Source organism: Danio rerio, chromosome 5 (genome assembly GCF_052040795.2).
Source record: "Danio rerio strain M-AB ecotype USA chromosome 5, GRCz13ab, whole genome shotgun sequence".
Classification (NCBI taxonomy): domain Eukaryota; kingdom Metazoa; phylum Chordata; class Actinopteri; order Cypriniformes; family Danionidae; genus Danio; species Danio rerio.
The window spans coordinates 16,633,602-16,651,946 of record NC_141025.1 but is presented as its reverse complement, the minus strand read 5'-3'; the positions used below and the strand labels follow the sequence as shown (position 1 = coordinate 16,651,946).

The 18,345-nt window shown below is 37.6% G+C and overlaps 1 protein-coding gene across 1 annotated transcript in view; it reads right to left on the bottom strand.

The window, feature by feature from the left end:
• The window catches only part of srrm4 (serine/arginine repetitive matrix 4), a 140,867-nt gene that overhangs the window by 29,948 nt on the left and 92,574 nt on the right, over positions 1-18,345 (bottom strand). The window contains 4 exon segments of the mRNA NM_001423807.3: positions 1,633-1,683; positions 1,858-1,884; positions 2,004-2,078; positions 6,715-6,804. Coding sequence (NP_001410736.1) covers positions 1,633-1,683; positions 1,858-1,884; positions 2,004-2,078; positions 6,715-6,804 — 243 coding nt within the window.

Genomic DNA, 18,345 nt, shown 5'->3' with positions numbered 1-18,345 from the left:
CATTTTGAATGCTTGTAAACAAAAAAAGTGAATTGGACAATGCAGTTGTTTAAAATACAATATGTTAACATTTTAATGTTGAAAATGCCAACGTGGGTGTCTTTATGAGCACAAATACAGCATACAGGCTCTTATATGTAGTAGTGTCACCACTCATTTAGCAAGTCATATCTCTCCGGCCCTTCGTTTGGGATGCTTTTCATGAACCAGCCCCCATGCCAAACTAATTGAATATCCCTGGCATAGGACGTTAGTCTTGTTTTTGAATCTGCTACTATACTGACACAAATGCATTTGTAGCTCCGCACCTTTTAAAAAAGAGGGCACAATTAGGATCAAAGCCTAAAAGGGGCAGTTTCAAGGAATTCTAAAACATTATGTATGGGGTATTTTGAGCTGAAACCTCACATACTGTCAGGGTTCTGCCACTCTGGTCTTGTAAATTCTTGTTTTGGTGGCAGAGCTCGGACACTACCCATGTCTGGTCCTGTTTCTGTCTCTGTGTGTGCGCGCGCCGTCGTGGGTGTACGCAGAGTGAGCGCTCCTGCTTGATGCGGCCGCGCGTGCGCTCTGCGTCACTCAGACGCGTGCGCTCTTGTACTCGTGTTTGTGTTTTCGTCTGTCAGCAGCGTGGTGTTTCATTCCCAGTGTCTCAGTCTTGTTGGTTTCGGTTTTGGTCGGCGCTGGGATGAAGCATGCACGCTGCGTGTGTGAGCGCACGGTGAGTGTTTTCATTCATCGTGTGCTCGTGTCTTGCGTCTTTTGTCAAAGCACGTGGCTCGGTGTTTACATTGTTGTCACGTGCTTTTGTCGTGTGCTTCAGTGTTGTGTTATGTGAGCGCATGGCTTGTATTGTCTCTCTGTGTCATGCGCTCTCCCGTCTATTGTCTAGTCCCACCCTCCTTGTTTACTCATTATTAGTTTGTCATGTTCACCTGTGTGTCAATTTACTTTTTGCTTTATAATCCCCCTCATGTTTTCAGTCCTTTGCCAGTTCATCGTCGTTATTTCCATGTCGTGTGCTATCTAGTCCTGTTTGTCCTGCCAGCCCATCCAAGTTTGTTTGAGTGTTTGTTTTATAGTTATGTTTTTCCCCCTCGGGGTGGTTTTTGTTGTCCTTTTTGTTTTATTTTTATTAATAAATACCATCTTATGTTGCAATTGAGTCCTCGCTCCCTCATCCTTCCTGAAACCCTGACACATACACAGTCATTAGACACTTATTTTGCATCTCATAAAAAATGCACCCTTTATTTCTTTATTCCCATCGGATGAAAATGTGAGCATGTATTTTTTTCTTAATTCTGGAAGCTTGAAAATTGTTATTAATAATTTTGGACTTTGAAATAAAAATTAAATTGATTAACTTAAGTGAATACTGTATGAACATTGGGTCACTAGCTCTAGATTACAAGCAGGATGTTTCTGAGCCATGCTGTGTGAATATTGTGCTTTCGCAACAAACATACCATGCATTTTTATCGCACTCGCCATCATTCTGTTTCTATTTGAGTGTTGCACGTAATCCTATCACTCAGCATGATGAGTGAAATGCATGTACTTAAACTGTGAGAAAGACAAATGGAGATTTGATGGGTTAAATAATTAAATTCCCATTTTTAAATCACCAACCTCTTTTTGTGTTTTTTGTCCTCCTTCCTTTTACGTCTGGAGCTCGAGCCACTGTAAAAACAGCACGACAATTATTGATTGGGTTTAAATGGAAAGGTCCCACAGGATGGTTTATGGATAGAGCCGCAAACAACACAAAAGCACTTCACAATAACGGTCAGGTATCATTTGTGCAAAAGCACTGGGCCATTTATTCTGAAGCAAGACACTGAATGTAAAATTTACCTGTGTCTTCCCTTCCTTGAGGCAGACCTGGAGGCAGAGAGGAGCTGACTTTAAAGACAGTCGTGACCAAACAAACACACCGCATCTAGCAAAGCGTACTCAAAGCAAAGCTCTGAACATGACCTGATGTGAAAATCAATCACTACCTATGTCGCTTCCTCTTCTTTGAGCTCTTCTTTTTCTTCTTCTTCCTCACGGGTGACGGGCTGCAGGAGGGAGATCTGGAAGAACAAACAGGGCCACATGTTGGTAAAAAAAACAAATGTTTCGCTTTTGAAATAACACTGAATGAAAGGGTTATTTTAAGCCAAGAAAATCTTGTAATGTGCTCCCAGTGCTTTCATATAATGTACATACACTTTCAAATCATTGCAAATATTCTGCACAAAGTGAATTAATCTCTGTGCTCTATGGAAATAAAATATTTAAATATACATACAGTTGAAGTCAGAATTATTAGCCCCCATTGTGTTTTTCCCCAATTTATGTTTAATGGAAATATATATTTGATATAATAGTTCCAATAACTAATTTCTGAAAACTGATTTCTTTGCCATGATGACCATACACAATATTTTATTAGATATTTTTCAAGATACTAGTATTCAGCTTAAGTGCAAATTTAAAGGCTTAATTATTTTAATAAGGCAAGTTAGGGTAACTAGGCAAGTCATTGTATAACAGTGGCTTGTTTTGTAGACCAGGGGTTCTCAACTGGTTTGGCCACATTTTGGCCACATTTTTACATGGTCATCAAGCCGCGACTCAAATTTTTAGGAACTATAATATAATTTTAGCAATTATAATTAATTTGTATTTATTTGTTACCACACACAAGTAGTGACAGATAAATCATTAGAACATCACCAAGACTTACAAATAAACAATATTTTATTGCTGTCATTTAACAAAATGTATCAAATTATAGAAATATTACAAAGTAAAAACGACAAATCCTGTTAACAGTGGTTAGGGTAAGGAAAGGTTCAGTTACCATGAACTAAACAGTTAATAAAACATGCTGTCAGGTTTCCGAATGTCGTTTTAATTTGGAAGGTTTCGTGCTCTCTTGTGAGAGCACCTCACTACTTATGTCACACTGAGTCTTTTTTGCTGTCAATATATGTAAATCCATACTTTATATATTTGGAGTAGGACTTGGCTTTAACATTTTTGTTGCTATAATTAGATGAAATTTCACATGTCAAACGTTAGGGTTGTTATGCACGCATTTCAAAATAAAAGTCAAAATTAAACTTTTTTTTTTTTTGACCACATACTCCGCGACCCACTGAAAATGTTCCCACGACACCCACCAGTTGAGAAACACTGCTGTAGATGATACAAAAAAATAGCTTGAGGTGCCTAACAATATTGACCTTAAAACGGTTTTGATACCAGCAGAAATAAAACAAAGAACAAAAAAAAAACTAAAAATTCTAGGCAATACTATGAAATATCTTTTGCTCTGTTAAACATAATTTGGGAAATATTTGAACAAAAAATTCACAGGAGGGCGGATAATTTTGACTTCAACTGTATATCTAAAATGTAGCAATAAAATGTATTAAAAGTTATTGTTTGCTCAATTATTCAATATTTTACAGTTTACAGAAATAAAGTATGATGCCATTAAAAAGTTTGATTTTCATTTTTAATATTACTCTTCATGTTGATGCATGATATTGATCACAAGCGAAAGTAACAATGTTTATAATGTTGACCAAAAAATGTACAAATTCTTTCTCTTTTTAACATTTGATTTATCAAAGTTTTCTGAAAAAAAAAAAGTGAAACTGTCCTATTAAAAATATTAGGCAGATCAATTGTTTTCAACTTAAAACCATAAAATAACCATAAAAATGGCTACTGAGCACCAAATCAGAATATTAAAATGATTTCTGAAGGATCTTTTGGCATTGAAGATTAATAAGATTGATATTTTTTGTTGTATCCAGGAGCAAACTGGCTATCTAGCAGACTGGGTAGTTTCCCACTGGACCGACATACTTTTTGGGCCGGGCTGATCCTTTTCTTATGATCTGATCGGCCCATAAAACCAACAGTATCTGGATGCAGTCTTTATGATGCAAGCTGAGACTGCATCACTCAGCGATGCAATGTCAGACACAATGCACTCGAATGGAGCTAGTGACGTCACGGTGACGGGTAGTGTTAGGGGTGGGGTTAGGTGAGCCCATTAAAAAGCATTGGATGCAGCCCAGATTGCACTGCACCAGGTCTGAAGCCAGATCCCTCTCCATAAAACACTAAGCAGCCTGTCATTTTTTCTGCCTAATCAATTGACAAGGCTGTGATCTGTGAAGTTCTGAAAGGAAGACATTTTTTGTTTAGGACAGACCTGCCCATGTGACATAATCTACAGCCCAAAGGACCCAATCACAAACTCCCATTTTGGCATCTGCGTGCAACATCAGTATGTATTTGTCAAAATAGAGTCACACCTGTTTCAGACTGTTTTTAAGGTGCACTCGGTTAGAAGTCAATCACCTCTGATATCATGACATTTTGTTTATGCGTGATGCAGGCTTAAGCCTGATTTATACTTCTGCGTCAAGTGACCGGCGTAACACACGGGCCAAGGCAACACGCGTAGCTGTGCATTTATACTTCTGTGCGCTGTCTCTGTCGGTCTGCATTAACACTTCCGAAACGCTAGTGGGCAGTGAGGTGCTAATGTTCCTCTGTGTTGAGTTTCTTCTCTGCTTTTTTTGCTTTTCCTGAACACTTCCGGGATGTATAAGTGGCTCAAACTCGCTCATTTTGAGGCAGGAACCGGCGGACGTGCAACAACTTTAACTATGAGGTAAACACAAAACAAAACTTTCCATCTGGAGCTCCTTCACGGGACTCCACACTTGTAAACAATCGCTCGCGCCATTCGTGCGGCTCTCGGTCCCGCCCAGACTCGTCAGCGGTACCAAGCCGACCAATCACAGAGTTTACGCTACGCGTCGTTGCGACGTGTAGGTACATTTTTTGAGAGGTGCACGTCAGTGACGGCGATGGCCAAGGCGAAGGGCTATGCGCCAGCGCCGTAGCATACGCCGACGTTTGACGCAGAAGTATAAATCAGCCTTTATAGTTACAATAATATTTATGCAATATGGTTTTAATGACATTTATACATGATAAAACTAGTGTGCAACTTAAGCAAAACTAATACTATTTTTTTTTTTACATTTGGTTTTCAAGGTCAGGCCCAAACAAATATTTGTTGCATTTTTTAAATTGTTTAAGTTCATTTGATTGACCATGTACGATCTTTAATCTATGTTTGATATTTTACTGTTTAGTTAAACATTTTTTAAGGGTCTTTGGCACTTCTGATTTTATTATTTACCTTTATTTTGTTAATCAACATTAACTGTGCGCGTCAGCAGGCAGCTTTTGTTATGTTCATTATTTAATATAGGCTCCCTCAAAACATACAGGCACACACAAGATGGGTAGCATTTAGATTGTATGTAGTAGGCCGCTCTGGCCAAAAAGCCAGGGCCGATTTTTGTCCCAGTCCAGCACTGGTTGTATCACATGAGAAAGTCATATTTTAAAACAAAATAGTGAAATAGTGAAAATTAGACAATGCCAAGTATATAATGCAGAGAAAATAGGTATTGCTTTTATCCTGGGAATAATATTTCTAAAGGAGCTGTTGACATGGAATTGAACCAGATTTTGGTAAAAACCCAAACATAAAACAAAACACTAAAATCTGAAAAATTAGTTATGTGTAATAACAATGAAATGATACAAGAAGAAAGTAATATTTCTTTAATATATTATGTTTATATACAAGGCTTTATATACAAGGCATCTTAAAGACGCCTCTCATATGGAGAATGAAGTCACATGCATTGCTCAGGTGTGAATATTTTACAGACTTCAACAGTGTAGAAATGATGGTTCTGTGGGTCTCGTCTATTAAATTTAAGCTTTAATTAGTATTTTATAATGGATTCAAGTCAGGGGATTGGCTGAGCCATTCTACAGCTTGATTTTCTTTCTCTAAAAGCATTTGAGAGTTTCCTTGGCTGTGTTTTGGATCATTGTTTTGCTGAATTGTCCACCCTGGTTTCATCTTCATCATCCTAATGCAGATGTTGGACTGGAGCAGCTAATATAAATTTACACTGACAAAGGGTTGCTGAAAAACTACTTTTGCTGAAAAACTGCTGTCCGGGCTTTCACTGCCTTTCTACACCTCCCTTTCTTTATGCGTTCAGTTTTTTTCCCTGTGTCATTTTATTTTATCATACATACTTTCATCTGTATGTATTTTGTTAAATTAGTTTTGTTTTCTTCACATATATGGATTTTTTGGTCGTTACCAACATCTGCTGATAATTTTAAGTCAACAGCAGCTTTAAAAATATGTTTTCTGAAAAAAATAGATGATGTGTTCAATGCTTACTTTCCCCGCTGTATACAGCATCTTTAAAGGCATGTGGTTAGAGCAGGCTTTTAAATGCATTGAATTTATTAAATGTATTTCCTATAATCTACAAGCATAGAAAACCCAATATGACAGCAGGAAAATTGTAAAGTTAAAAGTGTAAACGTAATAAGCTGAGAACAGCTAGTCTGCTCAATGGCTCTTGTCATAATATTTGTCATGCACTTGGATTCTTTATGACAGTAACACAGTGTTTATTGCTCTTTAATACACTTGTGAAAATTAAAAGCCGAGGCTGAATATTGACTCCAGGCGCACCATTAAATTACCATTAAACCTTTCCGTATATCTAATCTGTGTTTCATTGCCATGTTTTTGTTGACTGTTCAGAGTGAAAAGATCAATGTGGGTATAAGTGGTCATTTGTTTGGTTGGCTGACCTGTGTCTCCTCCTCTTCCTCTGCGATTTCTTCTTCTTTTTCTTCGTTTTAGGCACTGGCCGAGGGGAAAGATCAGCATCAAAAGACACACTGGAAAAGAGAGCACACATTTGTTAAAACCTCTTACTATTGTTTTCATTTTATAGGTCATACAATGAGAATTAGTCAATATTAGATTGATCTGTCAATCAATGTAAGCAAAGGTCAAATTTGAGTTAAATACTGATTGAACTCTAACTTAAATGGCAGCTTTTCTGAGGTGATTGATACAGACAGATGTACATGAATTCATTTTTATCATCCTGGAATGGCTTGAAGTATGTTAACAAATCTGCAACCTACTGAGGGTTTATTGAATAAAATCCTCGGTTTCTGTACTTGGTTTATATACATTTGTTAAAACTGTTAAGTTAACTTAATCGAGTTGTGTTGAGACAACAAAAGAATTTTGTGGAATGCTACATTTTTTACTGTGTACAGTGCCTTAAGGATCAGTTTTAGACCCTTTGCTGTTTACAATATACATGCTACTCCTGAGACATTAATAGAAGATATGGAATCAGCTTTCACTGCTACAAAGTATGCTATCCATCTCAGATGCAAAAAAGCTAGTCCATGCTTTTATGACTTCTAGGCTGGATTACTGTAATGCTCTGTTTGCTGGCCGCCCAGCATCTTCTATTAACAAATTTCAGCTAGTACAAAATGCAGCTGCCAGAGTTCTTACCAGGACTAGAAAATATGAAAATATCATCCTCCATTTTATCCTCCTTGCCTTTTAAGTGTTGTATTGATTTTAAAATATTGCTTCTTACCTATAAAGCTTTAAATAATCTAGCTCAATTTTATCTAATCAACCTTCTGTTTCACTACAATCCAACTCGCTCTTTAAGATCTCTAAACTCAGGGCTCCAGGTAGTACCTAGAATAGCAAAGTCGAGTAAAGGAGGTCAAGCCTTCTTATTTATGGCTCCTAAACTCTGGAATTGCCTTCCTGACAATGTTCAAGGCTCAGACACACTCTCGCAGTTCAAAACTAGATTAATCTTTTTAGTTAAGCATACACTTCATGAATCACATAGCGGTATGATACATGAATGTGCTCTATGCAGGTTTTTGCATCTCGTTTATATACACTATGAACAGCAGCTACACTAATTATTCTCTTTATTTCATAGTGGAAGTGTGAAGATGTTTTTCAGACTGAAAGAGAAAGTTGTTCTGTTACAGAACCAGCCATCTCAGTCCCCAGTGAAAGAGTTTTCATCAGCAGGGGAAATTGTAAATGTGCAAAGACCTCAGATTACACCAGCAATCACAGATATGCTGATATTTCTTTTTCAAATTGTAAAATCCCAGCACAGTCACGATTTAAGTTTGTTATATTGTTATATTAATGAGTTTTAACTAGTTTGTATCTTCTTTTTTTATTTGCTTGTCTTTAAAATAGCAGTTTAATTAAGGAAGAAAATGTATTATTTTGCAAAAAATGTGCAGCATAAAAAAAATGAAATGGCTCTTGTTCACCTTAAATTTGTTTTTAAACAATTTTGTTAAAAAAAAATTGTGACTAAATCGAGAGATTGGTATTGTGAATCGTATCAAATCATGAGTTAAGTGAATCGTTACATCCCTATCAAACACAAATTGATTGTTTGTAACCAGGGCCAAAGCAAGCTGAACTGCCGCTCTAGGCAGAGGACGATCACGCTGCCCTCAACCCCAATGTGAAAACGAAAGTGACCGGTTATGAAAATGAAGTGAGGTGTGGCGGACCTCTTTTCTGCCGCCCTATGCGTGGATATAACTGAGGACGTGCGGGTGCTGAGGGAGGGAGGGAGGTGTTGCGGACACAGCGTTCTCTATTCTGCCGCCCTATGCGCGGATATAACTGAGGACGCATGGGTGTCGCGGGCCTCTATTCTGCCGCCTTATGCGCGGATATAACTAAGGACACGTGGGTGCTGATGGAGGTGTCGCTGACTCTGCCCTCTCTATTCTGTCGTCTATGCGCGAATATATCTGAGGACGCGGGTGGTGAGGGAGGTGTCGCGGACATAACATGCTTATCATGAAGCGCCTATTTTAGGTGATTGTTTGGAGTTTTACATGTCATATGCTTCAAAGCCGGAAAAAAAACAAGCAGCTTTATGAATTTCTTCAGTGAAAACCTCTATGTACAGATAAAAATAAACATCTATTCTTATTGTGCAAGGGCTTCATCTATGTCTGCATGTGTTGATTTAATCTTATGTAAGGATTATTTGGCTTTATTTGAAGAACAGTAACATGACGGATGAACTCCCATGCCAATCTTGGGTTTCAACAGTTCTGAAAATTAATAAACTGCATACACTCAAAAAAGTACTTTTGCAGCTTGTCCGAGCTACTTACATAAAAATAGTTGAAACAACACTATTCTCAAGTTTTTTGGGGGACAACTTAATTGTTTTATGTTCAATTAAATCTTTGATTAGCATTGGGACAACAAAGAAATTTTGGGGAACTCAGCATTTTTACAGTGTAAAAATGTGTCCTACCACAATAAATTCCATTTTTCATCATGATATTTGCTGCCAGTTTATCAGGAAGTGACAATTTTGCACACTTTTACTCACTAGATGGAAACAGCTTTATTTGCAAATGTTTTATGTGATTTAAAGTTTTGCAGATATGTTTAATTCACATATTTGGATGGAAATATAGATATTGACATCCACAGCAGAAACAACAACAATTAAAACTATAAAAGTCAATAGCTACTTTCTTTAAACAATTTTCAGTAAAACTCTCTTTGTTTTCAACAGAAGAAAGAAACTCAAACAGGTTTAGAACAAGTGAACTGTGCGTAAATGAGGGTAGAAATAAATTTTTTTAATCAACTATTTTTTTAATTCTCAAAATGCCTCTTGGAAAAATAAAAGAGTTTAAATGGAGGTATAGAGACACCAATGAAGAGAGAGGAAGCCAGATGGTTGGAGAGGTAGATGACAGTCAGCTTTTAAAATCAATTTACCTCAAGTAGCAACGCTTCTGCAACAACAAAGCAGAAGATCAGAGAGAATGGATGGCGTGTCCAGAGTGAGCGCGACACGTGTGCCGTTTCAAAAGCATCTTTTAAAGGCAGGAGTGCAAACACGAGTTTGAAGCTTAACAGAGAGCCACCCAACTGCATCTAATACTGAGTCTCTTGAAATTCCTCAGGCCGCCAATTCAAGAGTAATCATCAACTGGAGTTGACACGCAGACAATAGACATTTCTATCACGCATTTTCAATGTTTACTAAAGCACAAGGCACGACTGTTATTATTCTGACACACCACTCTCATTCCATCAGCAAGACAGAGAAGATTCAATCAAACAGTGGGCGTGAAACCGCCAATATTCTTGATTCAAACTGAAAGCAAGAGGCGAGCCGAATGAGTTAAAGACATTTTCCGAGCTAATTGCAAAGGTTACATTTCCGACCCCCTGAACGAAGAGGATCTATCGAATATGAAGGAACGAGCAAACACCATTCTTGCTGCCACATCAAGTAGTGTCCTTCCATCACTTTTAATCCTTTGAACTCTTCAAAAAATCCATTAGAAGCTTCAAAATCCCCAATCCGTACCATTCAAACACAGATAAAGATCATGGAAAGGAACGGCTGACCTCTATAATATTTTCAAAGGCAGATTTCCTGATCCTCACCCTATTTATATCAAAGACACTCATTTTAGCTTGCTATATTACACTTAAAGTGGCCGAATCATAAGAATTATTGCAATGTAAAAGGGATAAACACTGAATATTTAGGGATATGTGTACATGTGTACCATGCGCATACACAACAAAACATCACAGGCTGTCAAAATGACACGCATCTGACAGGCAGCAATGAAAATATACCGCGTGGGAGAAGATATACGGAATATCCATGACAAATACACATGACTGGTATAGGTTAAAGGCATGGTGGCAGCGGCAATGAGATTTCCTTCTTGCTACAGCAGGATAATAATATTTCATAGACACAGGGGAGTGCTGTCCGTGACAGTCGATGAATTACAGACTGTTGTAGCTTTGGCTTTGCCCAGCCAGTCGGTGATTCAATATGAGCGCTGAGAGGAAACCGTTTAGATGGATCAAAATCCAGACGGTGAGCCAGGCGGGTTGTGTGGATGTTTTTTGTGGGCCGTTTACTCGCTCTTGGAGGGTGGAAAAGGCTGTTTGGTCTGATATAGGAAGGCAGTTCATCCAGCCATTGCTGCATTAGCAAGTCTGAAACGCATTAGAAGCTGATTAGCAGCTAAGCAAGTGCCATTTCTGCTCAATTAGGAACCTTTGTCTCAGATTACACCCTCGACACAAAGGCACACGCACACACATAAACAGCGCAATAGACGTTTACAGTTAATTTTAGTCCTGCTGCCTCTTTTTTAGGGGGGTTGAGTACATGAGATGTGCTTGGTACACTTTTTAAAAAGATACAGAGTAATGTCTAATTATGTCAAGCATTGCTCAATCACAATTAGAGATGTTAAACTATTCATACACATTTATTTTTGTTTACAGTTGAAGGCCAAATTATTAGCCCTACTGTTCTTTTAAATCATTTAAAATTTTGCACATAGGCAAGGTAGGTTTATTTATATAGCCCATTCATACACAGAGCCAATTCAAAGTGCTTTACATAAACAGGAATAAAAGAGACAAGTATAAGAACATAAAAACAAACAATAACAGTGATTAAAAACATAAAAAAATGTGTTAAAACAGGTTTTAAAGAATGAAAAAAAGAAAGACACAATAGTGTGATCTGTCGGACGTAGCAGCTAAACAGATGTGTTTTCAGTCTTGAGGTGAATGTTCCTAATGTTGGAGCACATCTGATCATTTCTGGAAGCTGATTCCAGCAGCGAGGGGCGTAGTAGCTGAAGGCTGATTCACCCTGCTTTAACGGAACTCTTGGAATTTATAGTTTATATGATCGTAATGATCTGAGTGATTTGAGTGAACATACCGTATCTGTAATGTATAGAGGTCCTAGGCACCTTAGAGATTTATAGACAAGTAGTAATACTATAAATTCTATTCTGAATATAACTGGGAGCCAGTGTAAAGACCTGAGGACAGATTTGATAAGCTGTGATGGTTAATGTTCACTGTATTTCCTATCATATTTCTTATTATTCTTTAGGAGATACACTATAATACTGTATATCTCCTGGAGAAAGTCTTATTTCTCTTAGTTTTGCTGGAATGAAAGCAGCTTTTATTTATTAATGTTTCTAAATAATTAAAGATCAATACTAATAGCCCCTTTAATAGATATCTTTTATCGATTGACTATAGAATAACCCACTATTTGTCAGGATTGTCAGTCTGCATTATTTAGGGCAACAGGAGTAGGCACGCTTCCCAAAAGACATTATAATTTGAAAGGTATGTGCGCTTAGGTTAGTCTTGTTTTTATTATTCCTGAGGTTTCCATAAATGTGGACCAGGCCGTATCCTGAGCAGCTGCTGTGGTGGTCATGGAGGAGTTGGAGAGCACGAGACTGATTGCTGAAAGACGCCAGTGACAGACATGTCATCACATTGATCCTGAAGGGCCGTTCTGTACACCAGACGGTGACCTCTGTTCCTGTAGCTTCTTCACGATGGACGTCTAGCATTCTCCAGCCTCCAGCGCCTAGACTGCAACTCTGCACAAGACGTTTGGCCAGAGGAGAAATGATCATGCCCAACTGAGCCTAGTTTCTCATGTTTTTTCCCTTCATTTTCGTCAATGTGTGAAGTTTTTTCCACCTGTGGCTTGCTTGGTTTTGGGACTTGTGGAGCTGCGCATCGATGGATTTGCTCTTCAATGATTGGACTTTCAGCAGTGAAAATTAAACCACATTGAACTTAACTAAACTGAACTTCAACTCTGAAAACTGAACTGACACAGATTCAATCTACTAGAATCTTCTATGTTAAGCTGACACAATCAACAATGTAAAAGCGCTATAGAAATAAAGATGAACTGAATTGAATTGATCTATTATCCAATGACTTGCCATTACCCAGTGACTACTATTCAATTAACTGAAGTTAAACTTAAGTTGAATACTCATATCCTGCAAAATATCTAGTAAAATATTATGTTATGCCATCATGGCAAAGACAAAATAAATTAGGTAATAAGTCAAAAGCACAGTGGTTAAGTGCGCCAACATATAGCACCATGGTGTTCATGGCGACCTGAGTTCGATTCCTGGCTAGAGGTCCTATGTTAACCCTTCTCCTCTCTCTGATCCCTATGCTTTACTGTCTGTTCTTCACTACCCTAGCCCAATAAAATGTGAAAAAACCCTAAATAATATTTAAAAAAAATATATAAATTAGTTAATAAAAATATTGTGTTTAAAAAAATCCAAGATATTCTTATGTGAAAAAAATAGTAGTAACAACATAGTAGGAACAACAACAACAACAATTTATGGCTATAAATGGCTGATGTTGTTTTTTATTATTATTATTTATAATATCTTCCTTTGTGTTTAAAAGATTAAAGAAAGTCAAAACTGTTTGGATGAAGTGCACTCAAAAAATGAATTGTTGTTGTTCGTTTAAACTGTTTATTTAAAATTAGTTGAAACAACACAATGCTTAAGTTGTTTTGGGGACAGCCTAATTGTTTTATGTTGAATCCCCTTAAATTTGTAAAAACAATTAACTTAATCCATTTGTGTTGGGACAACATGAAGGAATAGTGAGGAACCCAGCATTTTTTACAGTGTGGAGGATGGCCTAATTATAACAGATTTTTAACTTAATAGATTCTGGAAATCTCTGTACTTTTTTAAATGCATCAAAAGAACAGGAGTTGCAAATCTACCATAATTTAAGACCAAAAATAAAACAGAAACTTACTTAATGAGCAATCAGATTGACTGAAATGACAGATAAAACAAAACTATATATATAACTATATATATAAAAAGATTCCCAGTGTGAATGTGACATACTGACTAAAAAAAAAAAACACAAAATACAGGTGAAGATGAACTTAACTGATGTAGCATTAGCATACAATTCTATATATAAGGTGCTAATATTTTTCATTATTTTGCCACTGAGAGAATATGTTATTGTGACAACTCTACACTCCCAAAACTGACGTGTTAATTAACAACACATTTTATGTTATGGCCATCTTAACACATCTAGTGTATTTTTTTAATTGATTGTGTAAACAAAGGAAGAGAGAAACATTGGGAAAAAAACAACAGCAAAAGGTGCTTCTCAAATCGCATACTAGAGCACTATACCATGCCATTTTGCAGTATAAATAGTGCAAGTAGTGGATTTACAGTGAAAACTCTTAAAATGAATAAGAGCACATTAATTTCCCGGATGATGCACTTATTTAACTATTAAAAAGAAGTGTGGAATGATGAACACTTCACGCACTCAACAGCCAATGCTTTGCTCATGTAGCTGAGGGGGCTGAGCTAACGGGCGCTGACGTTTGATTAATTTATTTTATTGTTTTTTTTATTTTGGATTGTGAAAGCAAAATTCTCTTATGAGAGTGATTATACCACCTCCAGGGGTCCGTTCTTCGTACGTGGATTACTCAGTTAGCTTGATTTGGATATTGACGATTTGACACGATCCAGGATCGTTTCGTTCTTCAAAGCTGATCCGAGAGTTGTTGTCATAGCAACAGTTCTGCTAGGTCAAACCTGATCGGGAGCAGGTTCAATTCATATAAACAGGATTAGATCGGCTCAGTTCAAGCAAAGATAATACAGAAAGTATGTTCCGAATTCTGATATTTTCTTACAGTAGTAGTTATATACACTTGGGAAAATGGTACATATTTTTTAAACTATATATATATATATATATATATATATATATATATATATATATATATATATATATATATATATATATATATAAAGTTATAGTCATTAATAAAATAAATAAAGTTATACATATTAATAAAACATATGCAATCTGCACCCTCGAAATGAAAGTACAAAGACTGCCACCTGGTGGTGCAAAGAGAAAACTTATTGATATGAACTTTTTAGATCGCTTTAGTACAAATTGTGGATAATAGAAATGCACAATATGTGACTTTTTTAAAGCAATAATACATTCATGCAGTCATAAACATGTTTTGATAGTTAATATGCTGGTGATTTGATGCTTCACAAAAGTTGCAGACGCCTTTACCAATATGAAAATGCTTTTGTTAACACAGTTATTCTTTACACCGATTAAAAAACAGCTACTATAATAAAGAAAATCTTTTCTAAATGTAGAACTAAATACATTGATTTGCATTGAAATACATGATGAATACTCTTGACACATGAAAGTGTAAAGCCTGCAGCTCACAACAAATGTGGAAGGTTATTGCGTGTCATATTTAACAAACGGTTTACTGCTAATTTGATGTAATTTTGCTTACATGGATAATTGAATATTAATCAGATGATGTCATTACGCTGCTATGCCGTCAGCCAATCGTTGCATTGCTGATCATGATTTCGAGGATCGATAGATCTGTCCTTTACAACACACGCAGCGATCTCAGATCAGTTTATCCAGACATTCTAATCTTATTCGCGAACTTGTTTGAAGAACCAAATTAGCAAGAGATCAGTTATCAAGATTAAAAGATCCAGGATCTGCCAAATAATCTTAGATCATTTGAGCGAGGTACGAAGAACAGACCCCAGATGGTGAATGCAGTTATACTCATGGCGGGTATTATTTGTTAGTTTGGTAATTTATTTTACTAATTTGGGAGCCGTCAAACGTCATCTGGGAAACTATTGGAATTTCCACTTAGTAAAAAACACAATGTGTTATCTACAATTCAATCAGATTGCTGCCTAAACGTCACTATGAAACATGTGATTTAAGAGAGCAGTTTCAATCAGGACTAGTGAAATCATACTAGTTCTTAAGTACCGTACCATAAATTGTCCAGTTATGGTTTTATTTATCCTATGGGTTTGCTCTCCAGCTTTTAAAGTCGTTCCGTCAGTTTGACTTGACCTTGAAGGCGCACAGGTAACGAACAGAGCCCTAATGGCTGCCATCACATCAGCTGTCAGAGGGAGCAGTGCGGAGACGGTCGTCTTGTAAGACCGAACACTGACACACTCAGGAGAATAGACAAGGTTAGAGAGTTAAAAGGCTGTCAGCGTTGATAACTGACATTTCACTGAGGGCTTCAGCGCTGTTTACATTATGCACTCTTCTGCTTTGAGAAAAAAAAAAAAGGCAACGTGTTTCCCAAAATCCAAATCGAGAGGCTTAAGCTTGCTGCAAAAGTTGAAAAAGGGCAATCGTGTGAGGGCCAGATCACAGCATGAGCTTTTGACTACTGAATGCCAAACCTGAAAAATTAATAAATAAAGTGTCAGGACTAATAAAGATTTTCATAAGAACAGAAGCCCTGTATTTAAATATAGTTCACCCAAAACATTTAAATTTACTTATTATTTACTAACCGGCAGTTGGTTTCAAACATTTATAACAGTTTTATTATATTAAGTTGAAAAGAAGACCTCAGCATTATAGCCAAGCAGTTGGAAACTACTGGAAACTTCTGGAAACTACATGCTACAAAGAATACTTCATCAGCGTTTGTTAAAGGAAGGATCAGTAAAGAGTAACTTACTGATGGACGTCAGGATGGATTTTTCTTCCTCCATTTCTCAAGTGTAAGTACGTGCGATTAAAGTTGCCTCGTTGACTCTAGCTTGCAAATGTATTTAGGTGTGATTTGTTACTTGTAACCGCGTGTACTGTATCAGGTTAACTGGCTATATTCTCTTACCGCGTGCAAAGTCACGTTAAAAACGCGACGCGTGCTGCTTTGTTAACGGAGCTCCATGGACGAGGAGTAGTGTGTGTGTCTGTGTGTGCGTGCAATCGCAACAGACTGTCATTGGTCCAATCAGCGCAGATTAGCTTCACGCTAAGGAGGGGTTTGGGAACAAATGAATCACTGGACGATTCATACGGGAGTCGCTGGGATAATTAGGTAAAAATAAATGCAGATTATAAGACCACGAAAGTGTTTTTTGACCTTGCATGCATATTAAACTGTTGGTGGAGACCCTTACAACCAAGATATGACCCTATTTCATGTATAATATGGGCTCTTTAAAGCAGGATATACTGTAATGTCTAATGTTAGGACTGCGTTGTTTTGTGTTTCTGTGTGTTTAATTTTGATTCCAGATTGGGGGCGTGCCTTCAGCGCACCTGATGCTGGTTAGCGCCCTTATTTAAACCCCGGAAGAGAGCTTGTCGGGGCCGCTGTCCATTCACTTGGCAGTTGGCCAGAGCTGCGCTCCAATTTGGACATTATGCTTTGTTTTGCATCCATACATTATCACTGACAACATTTACCGCATCCATACACTTGCATTTCACACTGATTGAACATATATTTTGAATATATATTGAATATAATTTAAATTGAGTTAAATAAATATTTTTTTTGATTATACTTCTCCTTGTCGTCTCCCTTATTATGTTACATCCCTAAGCCAGGTGTAACACTAAATATAGAAATTGTCACAATCACCAGCGATCCAGGCTTGCAGATCGCTGGTAAACAATTAGGTAAAAAATTAATGCATATTATAAGATAATGAGTGTTTTTTTGACCTTGCATGCATATCAGCCTGTTGTTGGACACCCCCAAAACCAAAATATGACCTTTTTTAATGCATAATAGGGGCTCTTTAAGGAACCAACAGGTCTGTGAAGCCAATTGACTCATCAATCTGATTACAAATAGATGATATGGGTGCATATAAACTAATAATAATATATAATTCCTTACATTTATATAGCGCTTTTCTGGGCACTCAAAGCGCTTTACACAATGGGGTGGGGGGGGTGGGGGTCTCCTCATCCACCACCAGTGTGCAGCATCCACCTAGATGACGCGACAGCAGCCATTTTGCGCCAGACCGCACACCACACACACCAGCTGATTGGTGGAGAGGAGACAGTGATGAAGCCAATTGAATATGGGGATGTTTAGGAGGCCATGATGGACAGAGGCCAGTGGGCAGAGTTGGCCAGGATGCCGGGGTTAAACCCCTACTCTTTTCGAAGGATATTCTGGGATTTTTAATGACCACAGAGAGTCGGGACCTCAGTTTAACGTCTCATCCGAAAGACGGCGCTCACTGAGCAGTATAGCGTCCCCGTCACTATACTGGGGCATTAGGACCCACACAGAGCGCAGGTTGGGCGCCCCCTGCTGGCCTCACTAACACCACTTCCGGCAGCAACCTAGCTTTCCCATGTGGTCTCCCATCCAGGTACTGACCGGGCGCAGCCCTGCTTAGCTTCAGTGGGCGACCATGTGAGAGTTGCAGAGAGCTAGCTGCCGGTAAACATAGTAGAAGAAAAAAACTATGGAAGTCAATGGCTAGAATATCCTCTAGTGTGTTCGACAGAGGAAAGAATATTTAAATGCCACTTCATTGCGCTCGAAATTGATTGTTTGAGATGTTTTATTTGAATAAGAAAGCATGTCAAAACAACTGAATTAGGATTCTTGTGATGAAAGATTTTGGAGCTTCAGTTTGATCGGACTTAATCATTCTTTGATC